The sequence below is a fragment of the Lonchura striata genome, chromosome 2, assembly GCF_046129695.1.
Source record: "Lonchura striata isolate bLonStr1 chromosome 2, bLonStr1.mat, whole genome shotgun sequence".
Classification (NCBI taxonomy): domain Eukaryota; kingdom Metazoa; phylum Chordata; class Aves; order Passeriformes; family Estrildidae; genus Lonchura; species Lonchura striata.
The window spans coordinates 97,113,434-97,135,772 of NC_134604.1; the positions used below are offsets into that span (position 1 = coordinate 97,113,434).

General features: G+C 37.9%; 1 protein-coding gene across 4 annotated transcripts in view; it reads left to right on the top strand.

Moving 5' to 3' along the window:
• TBL1X (transducin beta like 1 X-linked) overlaps positions 1-22,339 on the top strand; it is a 191,233-nt gene that overhangs the window by 157,809 nt on the left and 11,085 nt on the right. For all 4 annotated transcript variants that reach the window (XM_021527743.2, XM_021527745.3, XM_021527744.3 and 1 more), the window contains 7 exons: positions 394-643; positions 6,173-6,305; positions 13,147-13,288; positions 16,077-16,140; positions 16,243-16,340; positions 17,847-17,907; positions 22,173-22,294. In XM_021527743.2, the coding sequence (XP_021383418.1) occupies positions 394-643; positions 6,173-6,305; positions 13,147-13,288; positions 16,077-16,140; positions 16,243-16,340; positions 17,847-17,907; positions 22,173-22,294 (870 nt within the window). The remainder of the gene's footprint in view (positions 1-393; positions 644-6,172; positions 6,306-13,146; positions 13,289-16,076; positions 16,141-16,242; positions 16,341-17,846; positions 17,908-22,172; positions 22,295-22,339) is intronic.

Here is a 22,339-nt window from a genome sequence, read left to right on the forward strand (position 1 = left end):
AAGTCTGTTTGCCTTTATCATAGTTTTAGCCATTACTCTATTTTTTCAAACAGAAAAGGAAGTGAAACTTTCTTCCAGCAGTCAGACATATTTTTTAACACAGCTTAATTGCTTTTGCATCTATAAAGCAAAAGGTTCATTTATATGGTAGAACTTTCTATAATTCCAACCAATTACTTTTTCACTGATGAGATTTCTGAGTGCCATGAGTGCCACCATCACAGATCTGAGAGAGAGTCAGTCCATAGTCCTGTGGCCCTTTGGTTAAGTCAACTTAACACTTTGGTTAAGTCAAAGTGTAGTGTCTTCACGCAACCTCATTTTGTGATTCTTTGCCGCCTGAGTGGTGAAGGTCCTAACCTGGGGTTTCCCTTCTGCTCATTTTCCCTGCAGGATGGTACAGTATTTGATGGCAGGCCAATAGAGTCCCTGTCTCTGATAGACGCCGTGATGCCTGATGTCGTTCAGACCCGACAGCAAGCGTTCAGAGAGAAGCTAGCACAGCAACAAGCCAGCGCCGCAGCGGCGGCGGCGGCCACGGCGGCCACGGCGGGAGCCACGACGACTGCTGTTTCCCAGCAGAACACACCAAAGAACGGAGAAGCCACTGTGAATGGAGAGGAGAATGGGGCACATGCAATAAGTAAGGCAACGTGCAGCTGCCTGCCACTGCCGGGCTGTTTGTGTTTCAGTAATATTGTAGTTTTTAGTTGTGGGGTGGGGTGCAAGATGTGCTTTCTGCTAGGTGGTAGAACTAAGGGCAATCATTTTTAGGAGGGTGGGGCATTTCTAAAAAGGCTGCTAGTAAAAATGATGTTTCACATCACAGTGCTGTGTTTTACCTGTCTCTGACAATCTGAAAACTTCAGATATGTTCAGAATTGCAAGTTGAAGACAGAATCAAGAAGTGGAGCTGTATGCTCTCTCCTTGGAGCAGGATACCCAGACTTCACTATCAATCTTCTAGATGCTTTTAGGTATTGGATAAAAAGTGGGCAGCAGACGAAGCTTGTCATTTTGGCCAGGCCAGGAGAGAGATGGTTTGAGAGGCTGGGACCTTGTCTTGGTTTGAAAGACAGGTGCCTGCCAAGGGAGGCAGGAACCTCTCTTGGAATGGAGAATATGACTCCTGTGCCTCCAAATCTCGCTATCTCTGCCCCTCCAAGAGAAATCACTCAGCTAAGAGAGTAGCTAGCCACACCCTTTCCCTGTACTGTGACAACTTCTTTTGTCTCTCTTAAGTACCTCTTGTTATTGTCCCTGAGCAGGGAGAAAATGCCCTGAGAGAAAGAAAACAAAAGGGGTAATCCTAACCTCCAACAGACCTACAAGCCCTCTAAGTAATTGTGTGACCAGTGCGTAGCCTTGTGCAGTAGCTGTCCTGTGATCATCCATAGCCTTGGCATGGTCCTTGGCCCAGTTTGGCATGTTCCAGCTTCCATTCTTATAGGGTGTGGCCAAGCACAGGAGCATCCATAGCCTTACTGTCATGGTCATTAGCCCAGTTTGGACTATACCAACTATCCATTTCTGATCAGCATTGCCAAGCACATGTGCCAAGGACCATTCCCAGCAAAGAGCTTGGATGCAGCCAACTTGTCTTGAAGGCACAGAGCAAAATTGTTCCTTGACCTTTTATTTAATAGCATGTGCTAATTCATACAGTTCACTGCGAGTATCCGAACTGAAGGTCCTGCCTTCCTGAGTCTTTGGGAACAGTTGGTTCTCAAGAGCGCTGAATTCACCTTTGTTCATGGGTGACTAAGGGAGACTGCACTTCTATATTAATCACCCAAAGTCAGACATTCCCAGCATGGAGTGGGACCTACCTGTTTGTGTGACTAGATCCTGATGACTGTGCTAACGCTGTGGGGCAGATGGGATTACTGGTTCTGGTTTCTGTGTGCAAGGCCCATTTGCATACTGGCTGATTTCTGAAACCAGCCCTTACTGCCCAGTAAGGGCAGTTGTCTTAAAAGAAAACTCTAGAGGAACATGCATGGCAGGTTTTTTGTAGAAAATTCTAACAGCTCTTCGGCTTACACAAGGTCAGAGCTGTAATCATGTAACAGATTTTATTAGTTCTGCAGTGTAGATACCTTTATCAGTCTCCACCTTCTCTTTGATCTGAATAGATTCCTCTGTGGGTCAGTGAGAAAAAAACTTTCAAAACAGGTTTTCCTTCAGAGAATTCCAGTTGGACAGGTTAGTTTACCCCAGTAAAACTGCAGTTATTTAAATAACATTTTTATTTGAGAAAGCAAATGTAACAAAAAATGTGAACATTTAAAAACTTCCAATTTGTTCTTAGACTATGGATTGCATATGTTTTACTTTCAACTAATCCTCTGCTTTGAAACCTAACTCATTTCATATGTGAAGGGGTGCAAACAGAAATTAAAGTACTGTTAAATTTATCAAATGCTGACATTTTGTTTGTTTACACATCTTCAGCTGACATGTGAAAATTTTAGGGGAATGTCTCACTGTCTCAGGCCCAGAAAAAATCAAATTGTTATCATTGGTTCATCACTAAAAGAGAGCCACTTAGGTGTATTTCCTTCTGATCCAAAGAAACATACCTACTATTGTATTAACAAAAGGAAAGCTTAAAGATCAGTTCATTTTTATAGCTACACCATAAGCCTTGATATCGCAAATCTGACATTTTCCAATTAAAAAAATAATAATTCTTACAGCTGTTTTTAATAGAAGGATTTTCACACACAGTTGTAGACCCTTTCTTGGAATGCAGAGAAGGACTTTTCCTGGGAGAAAGAAATAATCATGGGAGACCTACTGAGTAGAAAAGACTGCTGATATGAAAGCTGTGAGAAATTTCCCAAACCTTAATTTTTACTGTTGTTGTATTCCACAGACCTGGCATATATTGGCACAGGTTTAAATAATGTGCTAGTCCTTAGTCATAACCTGGAAGTCACCCAAATATCAGGCTTTGAAAAAAGGTGGGATGGGTGGAGCAGGAGGAAGACATGTCTTTGAGAAATTACCTAGTTTGCATTTATTCTGGCATGGAGTTCTCCCTGACACTCTTAAGTCTTTCCAAAAAGGTTTCAAAATATTTAATATTATCTGATAAGTTTTTGTATGTGGCATAACCAATACAATAGGATAGATTTAAGAAAGAGAAGAGACAAACAACAATAACAATAGTTTGAGGTGCAGATGATTGAAATACTGAATAAAAAAAGTCACTGCCTTGCCTTGTTGCTTCCCAAGTAATGTTCTCAGTTTTAAGTCACTTCAAATGTTACAGGAAAAAATAAAAGTCAGCATGTAGAAATAGAGCCAAACTTTGGTTTGAGTTCCAACACAAATATTTTTAGTGTCATTTGTTTCATTATATTTGCAAGTATTGGCTTAGGTTTACAAAAATTAAAGCTCTGGAAAGAGAACTAAGCCCTATTCCTTTATTAAAACTAGAGCCATAAAGAACAACTTTAGTGAAAGGGCTCTTAAAGATTTAAGTAAAAAAAAAATTTAAAAAATACATTTCCTGAGAATAGAACAGGGTTAGCACTCATATGATCTTAAAACATCTATTTTTTTCTTTTGAGGAAATAATTAACACTGCTTATTAGTGTGTTAGAATTTTTCTTTTTACACTAAAAAAATCCACTCAGTCTTAATACTTTGGGGTACTATGACTTCTCATTTCCAGTCATTTGAGATTCTTGATACATTTGAGGAAGATAATTATAATATAATGTAGACCATTACCAAAGATGCCCTGGCCTTTAGAAAATGTTTTGTGTTATCACTTGGATATTAGAGTCCTTCCCTATGTGACCTGCAGTATTAGTTTTTCACCTGAGGCTCTGCTGCAGTTAGTAAGAATGCCTTCTCTTCCAGAGAACCCCCCTAGGGCAATTTTGTGCAAATAAGATCTTAAAGGAAAGATTTCTGCTTGGAAGGTACTTCAGAGCAAAAGAAGCCTGCTCTTGATGGTTACTGCATCTCAGTTATCTATTCATTCTCATTCCCCATGCACACATTGCAGCTGCATCCATAGGAAAACCAAATTTCCAGGTGAGACCAGGGCTCCCAAGAGGTCAGAACTTGTCACTCTTGAGAGGGTGCCAATTTATGCTCAGGGCTTTCTGCAGTTTTTTGTTGTTACCATAATTTTATCAGTCATACTGCAAGTGTCTTCTGAATCTGGTAAGAGCCTGAGGCAGTATCACAGAGGCATGAGCTGTCCTGTTTGTTCAATGGGGCGTTCTAAGTTTAGTGCTGAACAGTTACACTATAAATATGAATGCTCCTGACTACTGATGCAAATAGGAAGAAAACACATAAAATGTGAACAGTGGCAAATTATTTTTGAAAGGCTTCTCATCCTTCCCTCTCTTTTCTCCTAAACCACCAAAACTATTCTGTAAAAGTCATTACTGGAAGATACAATACGAAACAATTCTTCAGGTATTTCATTGTTCCCAGAGGCCAATTGGTCTTGCATGTACTAATCCAGGTATCAGCTAATCAAGGTTTCTTTTTCACAGCATGACTATTCGTGGGGCTTTTTTCACAGCAGTTAATAGCATTCAAAGTGTGTGTCTAGGTTTTTCCATCTGGCCACATACAAATGAAAAATACACCTGAGTATCTGATGGCTTTGTTCTGCTACTCTTCACTCTGGGACCTTGGAGTAAGGCTGCTTCCCAGCTGTCATTTGGTTTTAATTGAGAGCAAAAAGCAGCCCTGCCCTTAGAGCCAGGCAGGTAACAGTAGGATCCTATGTCGTAAGCATGGCATCTCATTTAAATTTTTCAAATTAAAGTGCTCGAAATATCTTCTTGATTTACCCCAAGCTTCTAGCTCACATTGTGAAGAGGACACAGATGAATACATAGCCATTGTCATGCTGCTGTTTTTCTCATGAAAATATGCTTTAAGCATGGTGATTCTGTGCTGTGCTGAGCAATAGAGGATTGCGAGTTCTAGACTTGTATCTTCTGTTGGGTTTTAATAGTGCTTCACTCTTCAGTGCCTGATCCCAGCTGCTGGTGTCAGGCTAAATCTTGAGTATTGGTATATCTCAACAGTATTCAGTTTAGTAATCATACACATAGGGAATTATCAGGACAGATGGCTGATTTGAAATGCCATAAACATGTAGCAATGAGGGAGGTTAATTATTCTACTTGCAAACCTATGTGTCTCCATATGTGATTAAATAATGTCTAACTGAAAGACTTAACTCAAAAAGAGAACTTGCATTTTGATCAGTCAGAGCTGGTCAGCTGTCCAAAGCATTGGTTAGGTAACAGAAGGCTGCCTGCTACCTGCTCTTGGATGTGCTTTCTGCAATATGGGCCACACCTGGGTGTGTAAAATCTGCTGTCTGCTGTTGCAGTGTGTCACCTGTCCTTGGATGGTGTCTTGTTTGCAGAGAATAATAATCTTGTAATGCTGCCAGGGAGTTTAGCTGGAGCTTAATGAGGAAGATTTATACAGAAGCAGAGGAAGTCTGAAGTAAAAACATGGTTCATGATGCAAGTTGGAATGAACTGTTGTTACTAAGAGAAATCCATCATTTTAAATTCACTTTTTCTTGCTTAAGACAATAAAGGAAGTTTCTGAAAGTGATGTTACCTAGACTGCAGTCCAAAGAACTGCAGAGTTACAGCATGCAGGTTAAGTATATCTATTACTCATTTGGTACCTTTGTATGTATTACAATATCCTTGAGAAGGTGATCATTCACCATTTCCCTGATGTGCTTCAGGAAAGAAGCCCCTACTCAGTATATTTTTGTCTGTTAGGAGCAGATATTACTTACAGGAGATTATGTAAGAAAATGTAAATGCTTTATGTTATTTTTAAAATTATTTTAATATATCTGTAAGTCATTTTTAATGAGGCCAGCTTCAAAATAAAAACTACACTGAACTAAATCCTGAGTATTTGGAGGATGAAAAGCTATGTAGATTTATACAAAATGTTTTGAAAGCTCTATATTTTAAGGAAATGTCATAAATTTGAATGGCCAGAGGGAACCAAATAGAGTAATACTGTCAGTGGCACAGCACAGAGTATTGATTTTGGTGTATATGCTGCTGTAAGCTTCAGGCCTTAGATAACTAGAATAATTTTAAAACAGACCTAACTGCATCTTGTAAACTATTTATTCTGATATATCTCCTTACAGATAATCATTCAAAGCCAATGGAAATTGACGGGGATGTTGAAATCCCTCCTAACAAAGCAACAGTCCTTCGGGGCCATGAATCAGAAGTGTTCATCTGTGCCTGGAACCCTGTCAGTGACCTGCTAGCATCTGGGTAAGACAGACAGTGACTCAAACCAGCTGCTGCAATTAGAGAATATTTAGAGATGCAGGAACTTGCAAGTGTATTTGGGATGTTTATCAGCCAGTGTTTTTTCAGCAGTACCATACCTGCATAACTGCTAAATAATTATAAGGTAATGACAAATATGAAGAATTTGTACATCTAAGATGTAAATTCTGTGGCCCTAAATGCATGCAAATTTTTGGGAATATTTTTTTAATAATTATGGATAATTCTCAGACTATTTGGAGCTCGTGTAATCTACTGCTCTTAGTAATTGATTCACACTGAGGTCTCAGAAAGTCATTGGCATCCACCAGATTTTTTAAAAAGTGTGGAGATGGGGATGCTTCAGACTGGACCTAAGTTTGTTTCACTGAGCTGAACTGTAAGTAGTGGTTTAAGGGGATGCTGTGGTTTAGTGTCATTGGAAGGGAGTCCAGTGTATCCTCTGCAGGACTGCTCTGCAATGACCACCAGAGCATCCTAAGTGGGATAATCAGGGGACTCACTTACAAAAGCACTTTTGATCCAGACAAAACCATGATTGTAAACATATCCCAGGAGCTCTATGCAGGCATTGGTGGAATCTGTGTTCATGCTTTAAATTAAGCCTTTACATGAAGACTAAATTTAAGAAGTATAACTGGGAACATGAGTAAAGCTGATCAAAGTTTGAGGAGGTAAATCACTCAAAGTTACTTAGCAGTAGTAGGATACTTTCCTCACAAGGAAGAGGAGAGTCCTTATTTTATTTCTAGCTTTTTTTGCAAGATTATCAGAATAGTCTTCTTACCTTTGTTCACTTGGTTCATGAAAACAAGTATAAATAGAAAAATGAAAACAGTATAAATAGAAAAATAAAATAAATTCCGTGTTGGATGAACAGTAGAGATCTCCAAGAGAGTGAAGATAGAAATATTAAAAGAATAATTTCAGACAACAAACTGGGATTTTGGAAACCAGAATCCTGCTAAGTATGCTTTTTTTTTTTTCTGGAATATCCAGGTCTGATAATGCTTTTAGCATCTGTAGTACTAAGTATCTTCATTTATCAATTTTAAGCAAGTCAATGTTTGCAACAGTGGACTGCTTCCCTAGGATCCATGGTGCACAATCCTAGCGTGCACAATTTAAATGGTGGAGCACTTCATAAACCAGAGTATGTGTTGTAGTGTGTGTTTGACTTTGCCTCAGGGTGCTAAGCATTGCTAGATGGATCCCTGGACTGTGATATCTTAGAGGTAAACCTGGAGGATGATAATCAGAACTATTAGTCAGATATCTGAGCCAGCGGAATACCCGCTCACTAGCAATTCCATTAAGCTTTACCCTTCAGTGTAATAGGTCTTTTGTAATGAGCTTTGCTAGTGACTGTGGAGGCACATAAATACACATGTGCTTACAAAGTACAATCATGTGCTTTACTCAGACTAAGAGCAGTGCAATGACAATGCAAATAATTTAGATCCATGTGCATCTTGGTCAGATTTTAGCCTGCTTGTAAGAAACAAGGTAGGGATGCAGCTGGAATTAGGGTGATGCAGCAGCCAGTGCCTGGTGAAGCTTAGTGACTGAAATGGCAGAGAATGCTCAGAAGAAAGTGAAACTGAAGGAAGAGAGCTGAGTAAGTGATTATGCCCCTGCACAAAGAAGCTTTTGTCTGGTGTAATAACAGTGCAAGCTTTTATCTACAGGTCAACTCCCTGTTACAGCACCGGTTAAACAAGGGAGAGAAATTCCCTGAGATCCACAGTATACTGCAGTTCTGTTTGCCCTTTACAAAGTAATGATTAAAAAAAGAACACTGCAGTTAGTCTGATGTGTGAGTGTCAGATTGTTAGATTCTGTAACAGCCATATTGTGCTGTCCAGTCAATACTTTTCTTCGGGTTTCCCATCTGCTTGATTGTACCCATCTTTAAAAACACATTTTAAAACCTAGCTATTAAATAGGGGAAATAATAACATATTTGTTTTGTTTATAAAGTGACTAATTGATTCTCAATTAATGACAAAGTATTTTCCTGAAGCCTTGTTACACAGGCAATAGATTTGTCTAACAGCTAGCAGTAGGAGTTTAGACAACAACCTGATGTAATCCTTAACTAAAAGAATAATGCAGGTTCAGAACCTAATCTGAAGCAAGCTGTTTAAGAGACATGTAGAATGAATTACCCAAAACTAGAGCACTAGTTTCCAGATTTAGTGACCATCCCACTGAGAAAAAGGGATTTTGATATTTAATGTCATATCTACTCAGTTGCTTTTTCCTTAGTGTGTGAAGACTATATATACACACTTATATATACTCTTTGGGCTTTGCAAACAGTTATTTCAATATATAACAGAGAGACAGGAATTTCTCTGATCAAATAGCTAGAAAAATATATTCTGCAGCTGCTCTTCCCCCTCCACCACACACATAACCCTTAAAGCTGAGGATGGGGGATACTAGAAATACCAGTAAATGCTATCAAAGGCCTGACTGTCACCAGATGCCTATGAAAAGAATGCTTAGATGTTATGAACAGAAGCATTATAATAATAGAATGAAGTGTGTACATACAGCCATGTAAGATAATTAACTACACTTTATGAAGGAAGTCAACATTCCAAAGCAAATAATTGCATAGAGTGGTTTGGACAGGTGAAGGAATACCAAAAAAAGAGGTGCTTTGTTAAATCTCAAGATTTGGCCATTCCCAGCCAAAGACTGATATCTTCTGCTAGTTATCTTTCAATATCTATGTTTTAATTTCATGACACATTTAAATGGTTGCAGATGGTTATGTTCCATGTGTAGTACAGAAATCCATTACAGCTGCATCCACATTAGTAAACTAACTGTGCCTGGGAATATTCCTAGGCACTGAGGCCAGCTGGCACAGAAAGGCTGGTGTCTGTGCTAGCAAACTGCCCTGGCTGCCAAACAAACTGCACATTGGGAATCATCTCTGGACATTGTAACCGTGCCCAGAAGTTATTCAGAGAGAACATCAGAGACTCAAGCAAGAGTGCTAATTAATACAAGTCAAAATCTGGCCAGGGAATAACCTGTCAGTTTGCTTGCACAGGTCATCATGGTCTGGTGACACAGAGCATTCTGAACATGCTTGAATTTCCCAGTGTGGAAGTGGATGGACTCTAAATGTCAAGGCTGCTAGAGCCTTGAACTCCAGAACCTTTTCCAGTTGAACTTAGGATGTTTTTGTCATTGCGTTCCACTGCTGCTTCCAAGAGTTTGTTCTGTTCTGTGACATCATTGCCCTTCAAGTAATTCACACAGCCATGAAGCAGAGGGACCTGGCCTCAGTCCCAAAACCAACAGTAGGTTTCTTTGCTTATCAGCTAATCTATGCCAGCCTCTCACACAGAGAGGCTGTGACTTGTTTCTTCTAGACCTCTCTGTGCACCTTTTGCTCTCCCTAGTCAGCAAAGTAATTTTCTGCAAAAGCTGTTGTCCAAGACCTTTCAGTTCTGGCTGGGTCTCTTGGAAGCAAGAAAAGATGTTCCTAGGCTATCTGCTGTCATAGTTTCTAGGTTTCATATATATATAGTACTTCAGGTTACTGTACTCCTCATATCAGTGTTTTAGGATCTACTGTAAATTACCTTTCAGAATAATCCTTTTGATTTATGAGTTTGAGAGTGTTAATTTCAGACACCACCCCTCAATGTCAGTGCCAGATATTAATTCTGCTAACTCTTAAGTGCTTATTTGTTAGCAGGGGACTATTTGGACTGGTTTCCTCAGTACATCAAATCCATTAATGCAAAGTTATTAGGGGAGGTTGACTTGAATAAGCTGTAGCAGGGAGTAATGTTGTAGAATCAGTGGGGCAGAGATCTTAATCAGGACACCTGTGAAGCACTTCCTTCTACTAACTGCCCAGGAACAGTAAGCACTTAGTTTAAGAGATGTGCTTTATTAAGGAAATGTTAGATAAAAAAAAAAAAAAAAAAAAAAAAAAAAAAAAAAAAAAAAAAAAGAGAGAGAGTTTTTTCCCATAATTCTTTTAATAATATTTCTTAAAATAAAATAATAAAAACTCTAACCTGTTGAAGCTAAAGTAGCAAATACACATTAGCAGTATTGCATCTCAAAATAACAGTGATTTTAAATCTTGTAGCTGAGGATTAGGAATACCAAGGTTCAACAACCATCTTGCAAAATTCTTCACCCAGTTGCAGTACTTACAACAACCTCTGTGCTCCCAGTTACAGAATGGTGATTTTATATGTCACAAATTAAATTCCAGAAACATTTGTCCACCTTGATTCATGAACATACTGGGGCAGGAGAGCATGAAATAAAATCCTTTCAGAAATAGCCTTCCTAAAATTTGGCAATACTCTACCACAGTGCAGAGGACTGTACCTATTAATCAAGTGTTCATGACTTGCATGTTGGAATGAGCTGCTTTATCATGTAGATAGAAATGCTTCTGTGGGCAAAGGAGATTAAATATCTTTCTGAATTGTGCTTGAACTGTGCTCCTCTAATAAGGCAGGGTTCAGTGAATCGTTCAACAGAAATCAGAATACTTTCCAGAGCATTCTCTGCACTCTTTTTTTTTTTTTTTTTTTGCCCAGCAACAAAAAGGAAGACACACAAATACCCTTGCTGCACACTGGTAGGCTTATAAAGCCTCTCTGCAGGGACACATAATAGCTTATGTAGCTTTGGGAGAAGAAAAGGGAAAAACAAAATGAAAATACTAGAAAATAAGATTGCCCAGGCCTTGCCAGAAAACCGACTAAATAAAACTGTTGAAAAACAAAACATAACCCTTTTACAACTAGCAAATAAGATATTGTATTCGATAGCCAAGTGACTGAGTACCTTATTCACAAGGTCCAATAACAAACTGAATTATTACAATGAAGGCAGGACGGTCCTGCAGTCTTACACAGGAGAGAAGCCAGCTCTGAAGGAATTTCCTACTTAGCTTGTTAACCAACGAAGCACTCCTTTAAAGACTTATGTTCCATCATTGTTAATTACCACAGTTAAAAATGTTCCTTAACTTCTGAGCCTCATTATTAACTTGGTTAATATTCTAGCCAACATATGCAAAACTGTCAGTTTTCCAGACCTCTGAATAAATAAGGGTGTATATTACAGTCACATCTGTGTGATAAAAATTACCCTGATCTGAATTATTTCTTAATCACTAATGTGAATGATATGTCTCAAAAATTAAAGAGTGGCTTTGCAGGAGTAGCTGGGTTCAAAACCCTGGCCAGCCATCACATCTCAGCTTGGCACAAAGGTTCACAGGAGATGGGATCACATTCCCCAGGCATACCATAACCCAGAAAAGCTCAGAGCTACTAATACAGGCAGAGGTGTGTTTGCTTTTACAGTTGAAATGTTTGTGTAAAATTAGGCTAAATTATTAGTAAAATAATACACAAAGATCAATGGAGTTCAATAATTGCTTGGTCAATATTTGCATTTGAAGATATGTCAAGTGTTGAAAGTTTGCCTGGTATTCTTAGTATCAATAATTAAAATGCTTTACTAGTACACCAAAAGCAAATCTAGTATTCTCTTGTGCTGGATTTTTTTTTTCAGTAAAACATGGCTTATCAAACAAAAATGGATCTTTGAAGAAAGACTTTTTCTCCTTGATAGTGTATAGGAAAGGAAGTTTTCTGTCATTACTTTAAAAAAGAGGGAAAAGCTAACACATCAGATGTATCCACAATGAAATTTCATCTAGACTGTATGAATTCTTGCAAGTATGAGAGAGATGCTAAATCTGCTCTGAGTTTCTACTTACTGCATGTAAATGAAAATTGCTTTCTTGACAAAACAAGTAATCCAGGATACTTGGTTTTGGTCATTGTTGTTTTGAAAAATGAAGGAGGGCGAAAAAAAATCCCAGTAAACTTTTAATGTGGAATATTTTTCACTCCATGGCAAATTATCTCTGAATCTTAGAGACATTATTCAGTAGAATAAAGGTTTATGCAAAGTCAAAATAAATATATTATTTACAAGTAGATAATGATAGCCTCTTCCTCTCTTCCTCCTCAAAACCTTTTCTAAGCAAAATCAGGGTTTCAACCTGCATTAAAAACACCTCTGTAGAAAATCATTGGTCTATAAAATAGATCAAAATCCTGATGCTGCCTCTACATTGTTCTATTATGGCTGTATTTATTTTGCCACTTTTTCAGACAACATTATGTAAGCAGCTAGGCTACAGTCAGTTACTGTAACTTGCCCCATACTAACTCAGATATGGTGATGCCAGCTTTTGGTATGTAGTGCAAAATGTAGACAGTGAGTTTATGCAAAAGTTTCATGTAAACTTCCCTGAATAAACAAAATTATTATGACAGGTATAATTTAAATATGTGTTAGCATTTTTAGAAAAGTACACAGAGTGCAGAAAGAGTTGGAAAGAAAAAATTGTTTCTTAAAGGTTTGTAATGCCCTGATCAATTCAGCAGGTTTAGGGAAAGGTGGTTGGATCTACTTTGGATGCACTTGGCAGTGCACAGGAGAAGCATTAGAATTCTCAGGAGGTTCAAAACCACTTCTACTTGCAAAATTTGGAACATTTCAATGGAATAGGGCCCTCCCCTAGGTGAGCTTCTGCTAATTTCAGCACCAAAGTCTTACACCTGCATTTTACACAGAGCCAGAGCAGCCCTGTGCAGTCAGACACTCCCGTTACAGTTCAGACCAGCAGCTTTTGTTCCTCCAATCTTCTGCAAGGCTGTAATGTTGTCTCAATGAAAACAGAAATACAGGCTTTTGCACTGTTTGCTAGGTCAACATGAGGAGTTTTCAACTTATTTGCATAATTGCTTTATAGATCCGGAGACTCAACGGCCAGGATATGGAATCTCAATGAAAACAGCAACAGCAGTTCCACTCAGCTAGTTTTGAGGCACTGCATAAGAGAAGGAGGACATGATGTCCCCAGCAATAAGGATGTGACTTCATTGGACTGGAATGTAAGCTAACTTCTAAGACTGTGCATGGTTTTTAACTGTCTAAATTTAATTCCAAGGCAATTACAGTTGCTGCTCCGTATCTTTCATATCTGAGGTGACTAGAAGCTCTGTCCTAACCTACTGACCTCTTGTTTCAAATACTCCTAATAGGCTGAACTTTCTCCTACATGCTGTAATTTTCCAAAACTGTTGCCATCTTCAAGCTTAACAATGATATATTTATATCTCTATTTTAGGAGCATGGGTAAAAATAAACTTAGCTTGCTTTAAGAACAAAGATTAAACAAACAATCTGTGTAATACTGAAGCCTCATTAATAATGTATTTGGATCTCATAGTTACTTTATTTTTGCATGTAAGGAGATAAAAGCACCAGTGAAACGTTTTCTGAGGTTGGACTCTCCAGATCTTCTCATTTGAATTATGCTGTGCACAGCAAAATGTGTTCACATTATTTTCTTTGTCTTGATAGGAGCATGTGTAGTTAAGTTAACGGTGTCCTTACCTTCTAGAAGAAACTGTCTTGCCTGATCCCTTTTTTACTTTCATCCTGCAGAATCTCCTATCTTAGATAATGTGCTCCTGCACAAAGAGTTTTGAAGTGAGCAGAGAGGACAGGTATTGTTGACAATCCCTTGTCTGGGCAGTGCCTTTGGGCTGCTCTAATATTTGCCAGAAAAATTTACAAGACCTTGCAGGAACCTTAATTACTTCAAGATAATTTTCATTCTGTCTGTTTTGCTGTGGACATAGTGATCACATTAGTCTTGTTTTCATAGGAAAACAGATTAATTAAATACCAGAAAGGATTTTCAGCAGTTATGTACAGTCTCAGTTGCTGGCCAGAGATCAAGTTTCAATTAATCTTTACTGCAGTATTGTCCTTCAGGTGAGCTAGGTGCTTCACAAAGTAAAAGATAAAGCCACTGCACAAGTCACTTTTCCCCTGTGTATTTTGTATTTGCACAATGGAAGAAGTTGGTGAATAGTACACAAAGTAGAGGTAGGTCAAGGAAACAAATAAAAACTCAAGCTTATGTTCATTACTTGTTTCCTGTGGATATTAAAGTGAATAAAAAGAGTTGTGAAAAAAATGCATCTAGGAGTAAGAAAAGAGAAACTGAAAGAGGAAAACGTGCAATGAGTGGAGAACAGTTAGGAGAAAAATTGTCCAAAATATAGTGCATCCTCTAGTATTTCCTGTAGTAGTTCCTTACGCTCCAGACTTCATTGGTACTTCATTAGCATTGTACTAGTACTTAAGTTAGGGAAATATTCCTTATTCAAACACTTAAAGTGCTTCCAACTTACTTTGAGTATCCCAAAGAATGTGAATTACCAGCAACAAATTTGGATAAACCGTATATCTAAGTTCCTGAGCTTTTCTTTTTCTCTTTTTGTCCTTTATCACCTTTTTTATCATCACCAGTCCAGAGAAGTGTACATTACAGTGAGCTTTCCTTAAGTTATGGTATTTCCCCCCGCTTCATTATTATATGAGTTAAATTTACAAGTGCTCTGAGTCAATGTTTTTGGAGGATTGGAGTGGGCATATGTTTTAAAGGATTATTTCATGCCTTTTTATAATTTTCTATTCATCAAAATAGAAATGCCAACTGCATTTATTGTTTATTTAGAACCACAATATTAGTCATATTTCCCTGTGAAATATTCACATAGGTGGTATTGAGTTAGTTCTTCTCTGGTTTATGTGACTTACATGACATAAGGGTTATAAGAAAGGTTATTTCTGGAGGTCGTATTCAGATCATGCCCTTTGATACCTTGGGTAGGATTCATCTCCTGTTGGTTTATCCATCCAAGCTAGTCCTCTAGACTCACCTTAAGCCAGCAGAGACAGAGACACGCACCTTCATATTGGATTGGGCATAATCTAAAGCAAATGAGTTCATGAGTTGCACCTCAGAGTTGCAGTTACATGATGCAGTTAGTAATGGAGGGAGACTAGATGGCACTCCTGAACTAACTCCTGACTTCTGCATGTCTGGAGATAACTGGGATGAATCTCACTCTTTATCCAGGTTCTGAAATGTTGAAAAACTAAATATCCAGCTTCAACAGTGTCACCAGATGGCTGAGTCAAGTTCTGTTTTAATTATTCTCATTCTGGCCTAATCACACCAGCTTCACTGGTTGCACAGGACATACCCTTCTGTGAAGGGTTCCTTCCAGAATACATGTAACTTGCTGATGAGATTCATGGGGTTTTTTCCTTCTGACTGGGGCCCGTGAATCCGTTTTTTCATCATGGTGCTGTACCTGTGAGCATGTATGAGAGTCTGTGTTTAGACAAGTAGAAAGCAATTCCTTGGTGGTGGATAACATTTGAGGTGTCCACCCTGAGTGTATGTGGCTTAGGGCCTTCTTTCATGTAAAGGTGCCTGAGTTTCACTGAACTGGGATTTAGTCTGGGTTTAGGTCATCTGTTGATTTTTTGTAAGTTCTTTATGGCTAAGAAGTACTATCTGTTTGTTAAGTGGAAGAAGCCCATAGAACTTGTTCTATCTTGTTTTCTTTTTCTAATCTCTTTGACTAAATGGGTCATACCTGATGGCATAGCCCAGTATTTCACTCTATGTTAGAGGATTTTATTTCCTCTGTGCTGTCTGAAGTAATAACCTTTAGTTCAAATCACAGCATAATCTGTCTCAATGAGTGGACCAGAATGATAAATCACAATTAGCAAACCTTAAAAAAGAAAGAAAAAGGTTGGTTGAAACCGGTTTTATTTCATATGCACCTTTGCCATTTATATATATTCTAACAGAGTGATGGAACACTATTGGCTACAGGCTCATATGATGGTTTTGCAAGAATATGGACAGAAGATGGTAAGTCAAGCGTTTATTGTGTTCTTAAGCATCAAACAGCAGTGAGCTGTTATTTGACCAGTTTGTAAAGAAATAGTAATAATAACCTGTTCTTTATTCCAGGTAACCTTGCAAGCACCTTAGGTCAACATAAAGGTCCAATATTTGCCCTGAAATGGAACAAAAAGGGGAATTATATTTTAAGTGCTGGTGTTGATAAAGTGAGTTTTTAAAATACATTATTCTAACATATAAGTATGCTGATGAGTGAGCTTGTGCTGCTAAATTCCTTAAGATTATTTTCTTCTGCTCCAGGACCCTGGAGAGTTTACATTTCTTTAATATATTTTAGTGCATGTTGATTGCAGTTTTGAGGCTGCATAAATGTATAATATTTTCATAGAAAATACTTAACTTTTAAAAAATTGTGTGTAAAATTGCGTCTTGAGTGTGTCTCTCTTAAGGAAGGAACAGCTAATATCTGTAGTTTTATCAGCTAACTATTTATGGGAAGAAAGTGATCTTAAAGATACCACACCTTTTAGCTCATCTAATTGTTGCAACACTTTTATTTGAATAAAATATATATGGCTTCCTCTAGAAATATGCAAAAAAAAAATTATTCTGAACTGAAAATCAAGCAGAATGTAGTAGTTACAGCTAAGTGCACATTAGAGATTAAAATGAGCAGATGACTGATGATCCATTAAAATTGAAACTGGAAAGTACACAGAATTCATCTTGCCTAACTTTCAGTGTCTAAAAATTAGATGCATGTGTCATCCTTGGCTTCCTTTACAAAATTCAGAGAGAAAAATGGCACTTCTAAGGGATAGGCTGCATGGCCTGTATTCCAGTGAGATGCACTGACAGTGCTTCTCCCCAGCAGCTGGCAGAGGGGAGTCCAGCTGAGGTTTGTACATCTGTAAGCTCAGTAAATCCCTTTATTTACATATCCTTGTGAAAATGGAAGCTTAGTTTTACCCACTTTAATACTGCCTTATATTCAGCTACACTGGTCTCCCAATTGTAATTCCATTCCTCTGGCAAACTTACATTCTCCATAAAAGCAGCATTTCTTTGGTGATCCATTATCAGCAAGATGATGCATCCTTAATTTATCTTCTGGAAGTATATAATCCCAATAAACTGACAGTTCACTCAGAAGATAGTATTGAGCTCTACAGGGGATACACTCACATGTGCTTGTGAGTATGGATTAAATCTGTATAAGCCAATTAGACCTGAATGTGTCCCACCTCAGTGGCAAGAAGTGTTGTGTACTCTGCTGACAGAAAAACATTTCACTTGTTGGTTTGTTACAAATGGGGTTCAGCATCATTTTGAAGTAGCATTCAACTTGCATCTTTTGAAAAGGGAGAAAGTGTTCTTTAAAGATCATAACTGAAAATTCTTTTCAATATGTTTATTAAAATGTATAATGTTGTTGTCTTCTAGCATTTTTCAGAGAGAGTATGCCATTCTTCATAGTTATATTGCTTCTTTTGTATGCATGATACTTCTTTATCTACTCTTAGATTATTATTCTGTAATACCTAGAAGTAATTTCTGGCTTTCCCACTGTTTAGCATGCAAGGCTCTCTGTAGTCAATAATTTTATCAGTTCATCATTTAGAATTGCTACTTAGTGAGGTTGCTATTTGGGTTTTTTTTCTCTGAGCTGAACAGTCACTAATCCTTTTTTTCCCTCCTTTCTTTGGATGCAGACAACAATAATTTGGGATGCTCACACAGGAGAAGCTAAACAGCAATTTCCTTTCCATTCAGGTACTTTTTGCATAACTCTTCTTAGGAAAATGAAATGCAGCTTTTAATTCTATCAATGTACTTTATCCATATCTGTCAGAGAAGAATTTCAATCAAGTTTTTTTGTGCTTTAACTATCCTGAATATCATGGCTTGTGGGTTTATTCTCATTTCAGAAAGAGACAGTTCTGAGACAATCAGCTGTGAAAGCTGATTTTAGGAGAGCATTTGTACACCAGTCATGCCTGCCTAACTGAGCTATTGGTTCTATTGGTATCTATGTGCTTGAATTGGTGGTGATTCATTAGGAGAACTTTCAGTGGAGGTGTCTGGGATCTTTTCAATTCTCTCTGCTCCTGTTTCAATGAAGCTGATATGAGGCAGGAGCAGGCAGATCTCTTATGCACCTTGCATTCACCACTGTACTCAAAAAGGTCATCGGAATTTCTTAGCTTTTAATTTTAACTTGAATTTCTTCAATATTTGCTTTCTCTGATTATTGGAAATTAGTTTCCATCCTTGAGTTTCAAAACCTTGCTGCACCAAAATGCTATGAGGATGGTTACTTGTAGAAGTGTTTTAAGAAGACAGGAGATGTCACAGATACTAAATAATCTTGAATAACAGGCAGTCATTAACATAATCCAAAATTCACCTGGTACTAGTCTTGTAAGATGATGGCTGAATTCATGATCTGAAGTGGCTACATTTTCACAGTGAAGAATTTTAAGGGGTATAGTAAAACTGAGTTTAAAACCATGAGAATCTTCTGATTCTGACGCTTGAGGTGTTCATCTTCCTAGTTCGCTGTAACTAATCCATTTTTAAATACAGCAAGCTTTCACAATGGTGTTTAAAAACATATTTCAACACTAATTTTAAAACACTATTTTGCACATGCTTTTCACCTCAAACTGTTCTTATTTTCACATTTACACTGATATGAATAAAATGCAGTAGCAATCTAAATGATTATTCAACAGCAGACAAAGAGTATGTCCATGGGCACAGCAAATCCATACTCTGCATTTTTGTCACTTGTCCCCTCATTTATTAATGCAGCTGTTGATTTAGAGGAGTTGGTATCTGCTGACATATTTTCTCACTGTGACATTTATTTATTTACCATAACTGTTCCATAACAGGAAACTGTGCACAGAGTGATTTAGTTAATGAGACTCTTAATCCTCTGATCCCTAACTAGTAATCTAAATAGTTGAGGATTCAGAACTTGGTTGCCCCTTCAGAATCAGGTTCACTGACATGTAAGCTGTCTTAGCTGTGATGTGTATCAAAGACAAATCACCCCATCCCCTTTTTAGCAAGTTGAAAACTCAGCTATATCTACCAACGCATTATGTCCATGTGCATGAAAAGATTTTTTTAAAAATTCTTACTGCACATGCTGTTTGTCTTTGGAACATGAAACACAATGAAGTGTAGATGTGCAGAAGTTAATATTTAGGGGTTTTTTTCACTCTTTCATATATGTTTTCATAAGGAAGTAAAGCAGTTATTAAGGAAATGCTTTTAAGGAAATTTTTGATTGGAGAAAGCATATATCATACAAAGCCTTCTTAAAATCCAGCAGACTCTCATACTCACTTTGTTCTTACAAGTCTAAAGCCACAAAGACCTCACCTTGTCCTCTTTGCATCACCAGGACAAACGAACAGCAAATTCCTTTCCATATCTGGAATCTGAAAACCTTTTCTACGCTAGGATTAAAGATGGCATTTTAACAATTAAAAGTCTAGTCTGGGCAGGATATGCTTCCTTTACCATCTACTTCTTTGAAGTCTAGAGGTAGTTGGCCTGGAAAAAGCAAAAGGTTTTTTTACTGTCTGCTTCTTTACAACAACTACACCACATGGACAAAACTGCCATCTTAAAATACATAAGGAAAAGTCCTTTGTATGGATGTTGAAGGCCTCCATGTCATTGGTGTTCCCACATAATTTTTAAGGTTTTTTGGTCAAAATATGTAACTATGCAGATAAGTAGCTTCTAGGGTTTCATATTTTTTTGCGAAGCTATGAATCATCATATGGCATTTGATCAAAATATATATTCATAAAATTTACTTCTTTAAAAAGTAGCTAATAATCCAATTTTGACATTTACTGATAGATACAGGCTGATGTCTATGCTTGCAGGAACAAATTGTTACACTCACAGCAAAAGAGGTATTTGTGTGGCCAGTTTTAACTATCTAGTTGTGCAGTGACAGGACAAGGGGTGAATGGATTCAAACTGAAAGACAGAATGTTTAGATTAGATATCAGGAAGAAATTCTTCATTGTGAAGGTGGTGAGGCACTGAATCAGGCTGCCCAGAGAAGCCCAGCTTGGATGGAGCTCAGAGTAATCTGGTATACAAAGTGTCCCTGCCCACATCAGGGGGGCATGAACTAGGTGTTCTTTAGGGTCTCTTCCAACCTAACCCATTCTATGATCCTATGTTCTAAATGCTCTGAATGACACTTCAGTTTGTTCTGAAAAAGCCTAAATTACCAGATAATTATTGTAACACTTTCCTTATTGGTTTTAATTTTTAAGGATTTTTTCTGCTTTTATTATGATATGTTATGATATTCTAATTGTTTTTCTGCAATTGGCTGGTATCCTTTTGTTTTGGAAATACTTTGGCAATTAGATTATTTGCATCAAGAACGATGTTGCTTGATTTTTTCTAACCTTTTTATGTAGTTACTTATTCAGTAAACACATGATTGAGTACACCAATAAATGAATCAGTATTAATTATCAGCACTTTATGATTCAAATTATGCTGCAATGTAAACACATAGCTTTAGGTGCCAATAGCTCTCTGAAAATTAGGTTTTGACTCATCATACTAGATATTAGCACCGAAGGAATGTTGCTATTAATTATGACATTTTTTGTTTGCTTTGAAATAGTAATACAAAGCTTGTAGCATAAAAAAGAAAGGCAAACAGGCAGTTAAAGAGAGATCTTTTATTGTTTCCTGATCCTCATTCATGTTTGTTGGAAAACTCAAAAGTAGTCTGTCTTCCTCACACGAATAAAAAACCTTGTCTATGAAACAATGTCAGCCCTTCACTCTCATTTAGGGAGCTACCTGGTGATTCAGATGGTGATATGGATCTATTTTGTTTTGCAGTTCATAAAAATTATAATAGGAAAAACATATTTAAATGTAACAGGCTTGTCAGAACAGATATCTTTTCACCTCTGTATTACTGAAGTATCTTTCTAAACATGTTTGAGTAAGGAATTTCTTGGCTTCATTTAGTTATAAATTTGCATTGTATTTTTGCCAGGAAGAGATTCAACTTGGTTTCCTATATGCTGGTCTCATTCTAGCGCACTTGCTTCTCACAAGAGTGTGCCAAGAGTGAAGATTTCTATATTTTAGCAAGTCTTATGTCATCCTCTGGAGGGCAGCTAAACTCTATCCTGAGGGAAAAAGCCCAAGCAGCAGTCATAGAAACACAAGCAAGCTGTTTGTTAGCAGCTTCCTCCTGCTCCTGCTTGCAGTCTGCAGTGACATGCTGGAAGTTATTTGGGGATTTTTTCCCATTCTTTTTGTAGAGTGGGTGTGGGTGTGTGTTGCACACAGGCAATTCTTACCTGCTCACATGCTCTCTGTGCACAGTTTTGTTAGTTCAGTATTAGTTAATACCAAACCCTCTCCAGAAACTCCTCCTCTCATTTCAAATGAGGCTGATCAATGTACTCGCCTAAAACCAGTCCCCAAGCAAATTAAATTGAATTTTAGTATTATTAATCCATGTGCCTGCACAGAATGATAGGTTTGTATAAAGCTCTAGTGCAAAGGGACACAGCCACCTGTTCTCCACCTTCCCTTCCCATGTGTTGTGTCTGGCGTTCACAGGAACATGCTTGTCTAACCCAGATGGAATTATCCACTTTTTTTCTGGGTTAGTTTTCTTTCAGTTTTTTCACTGAACTGGGTTACAGAGGGATGAAGGCTAGACATAACTCATGCGTAGCTGGGAGCAGAGAGGGTGGAGGTAAGGTTTTGCCCCCTTTTATGTAATTTGACCCAAAAGATTCTTGTAAGTAGATGTTGTGCAAAGTATCCAGATTATCCACTGGAATAGAAATAATACTTTGTGCTCTTCAGACAGTCCCTATCACCCCTGTAACTGGCAGCAAGTGACAGACTAAGAACTAGCCTGTAGTCTGTTTCATGCAGATAGGCAGTGGGAGGAAAATTATTTTTGATAGCTGCTTCTTTGTCGTGATCTTTGATTTTCCTTCTGTTGTTTGTATTTGCAGCTCCTGCTCTGGATGTAGACTGGCAGAACAACACTACTTTTGCCTCCTGCAGTACTGACATGTGCATCCACGTATGCAGACTTGGCTGTGATCGTCCCGTCAAAACCTTTCAAGGACACACAGTAAGTTTAAGTCCAAAATGTTAGTGGTAAAGTCACAGCAACATG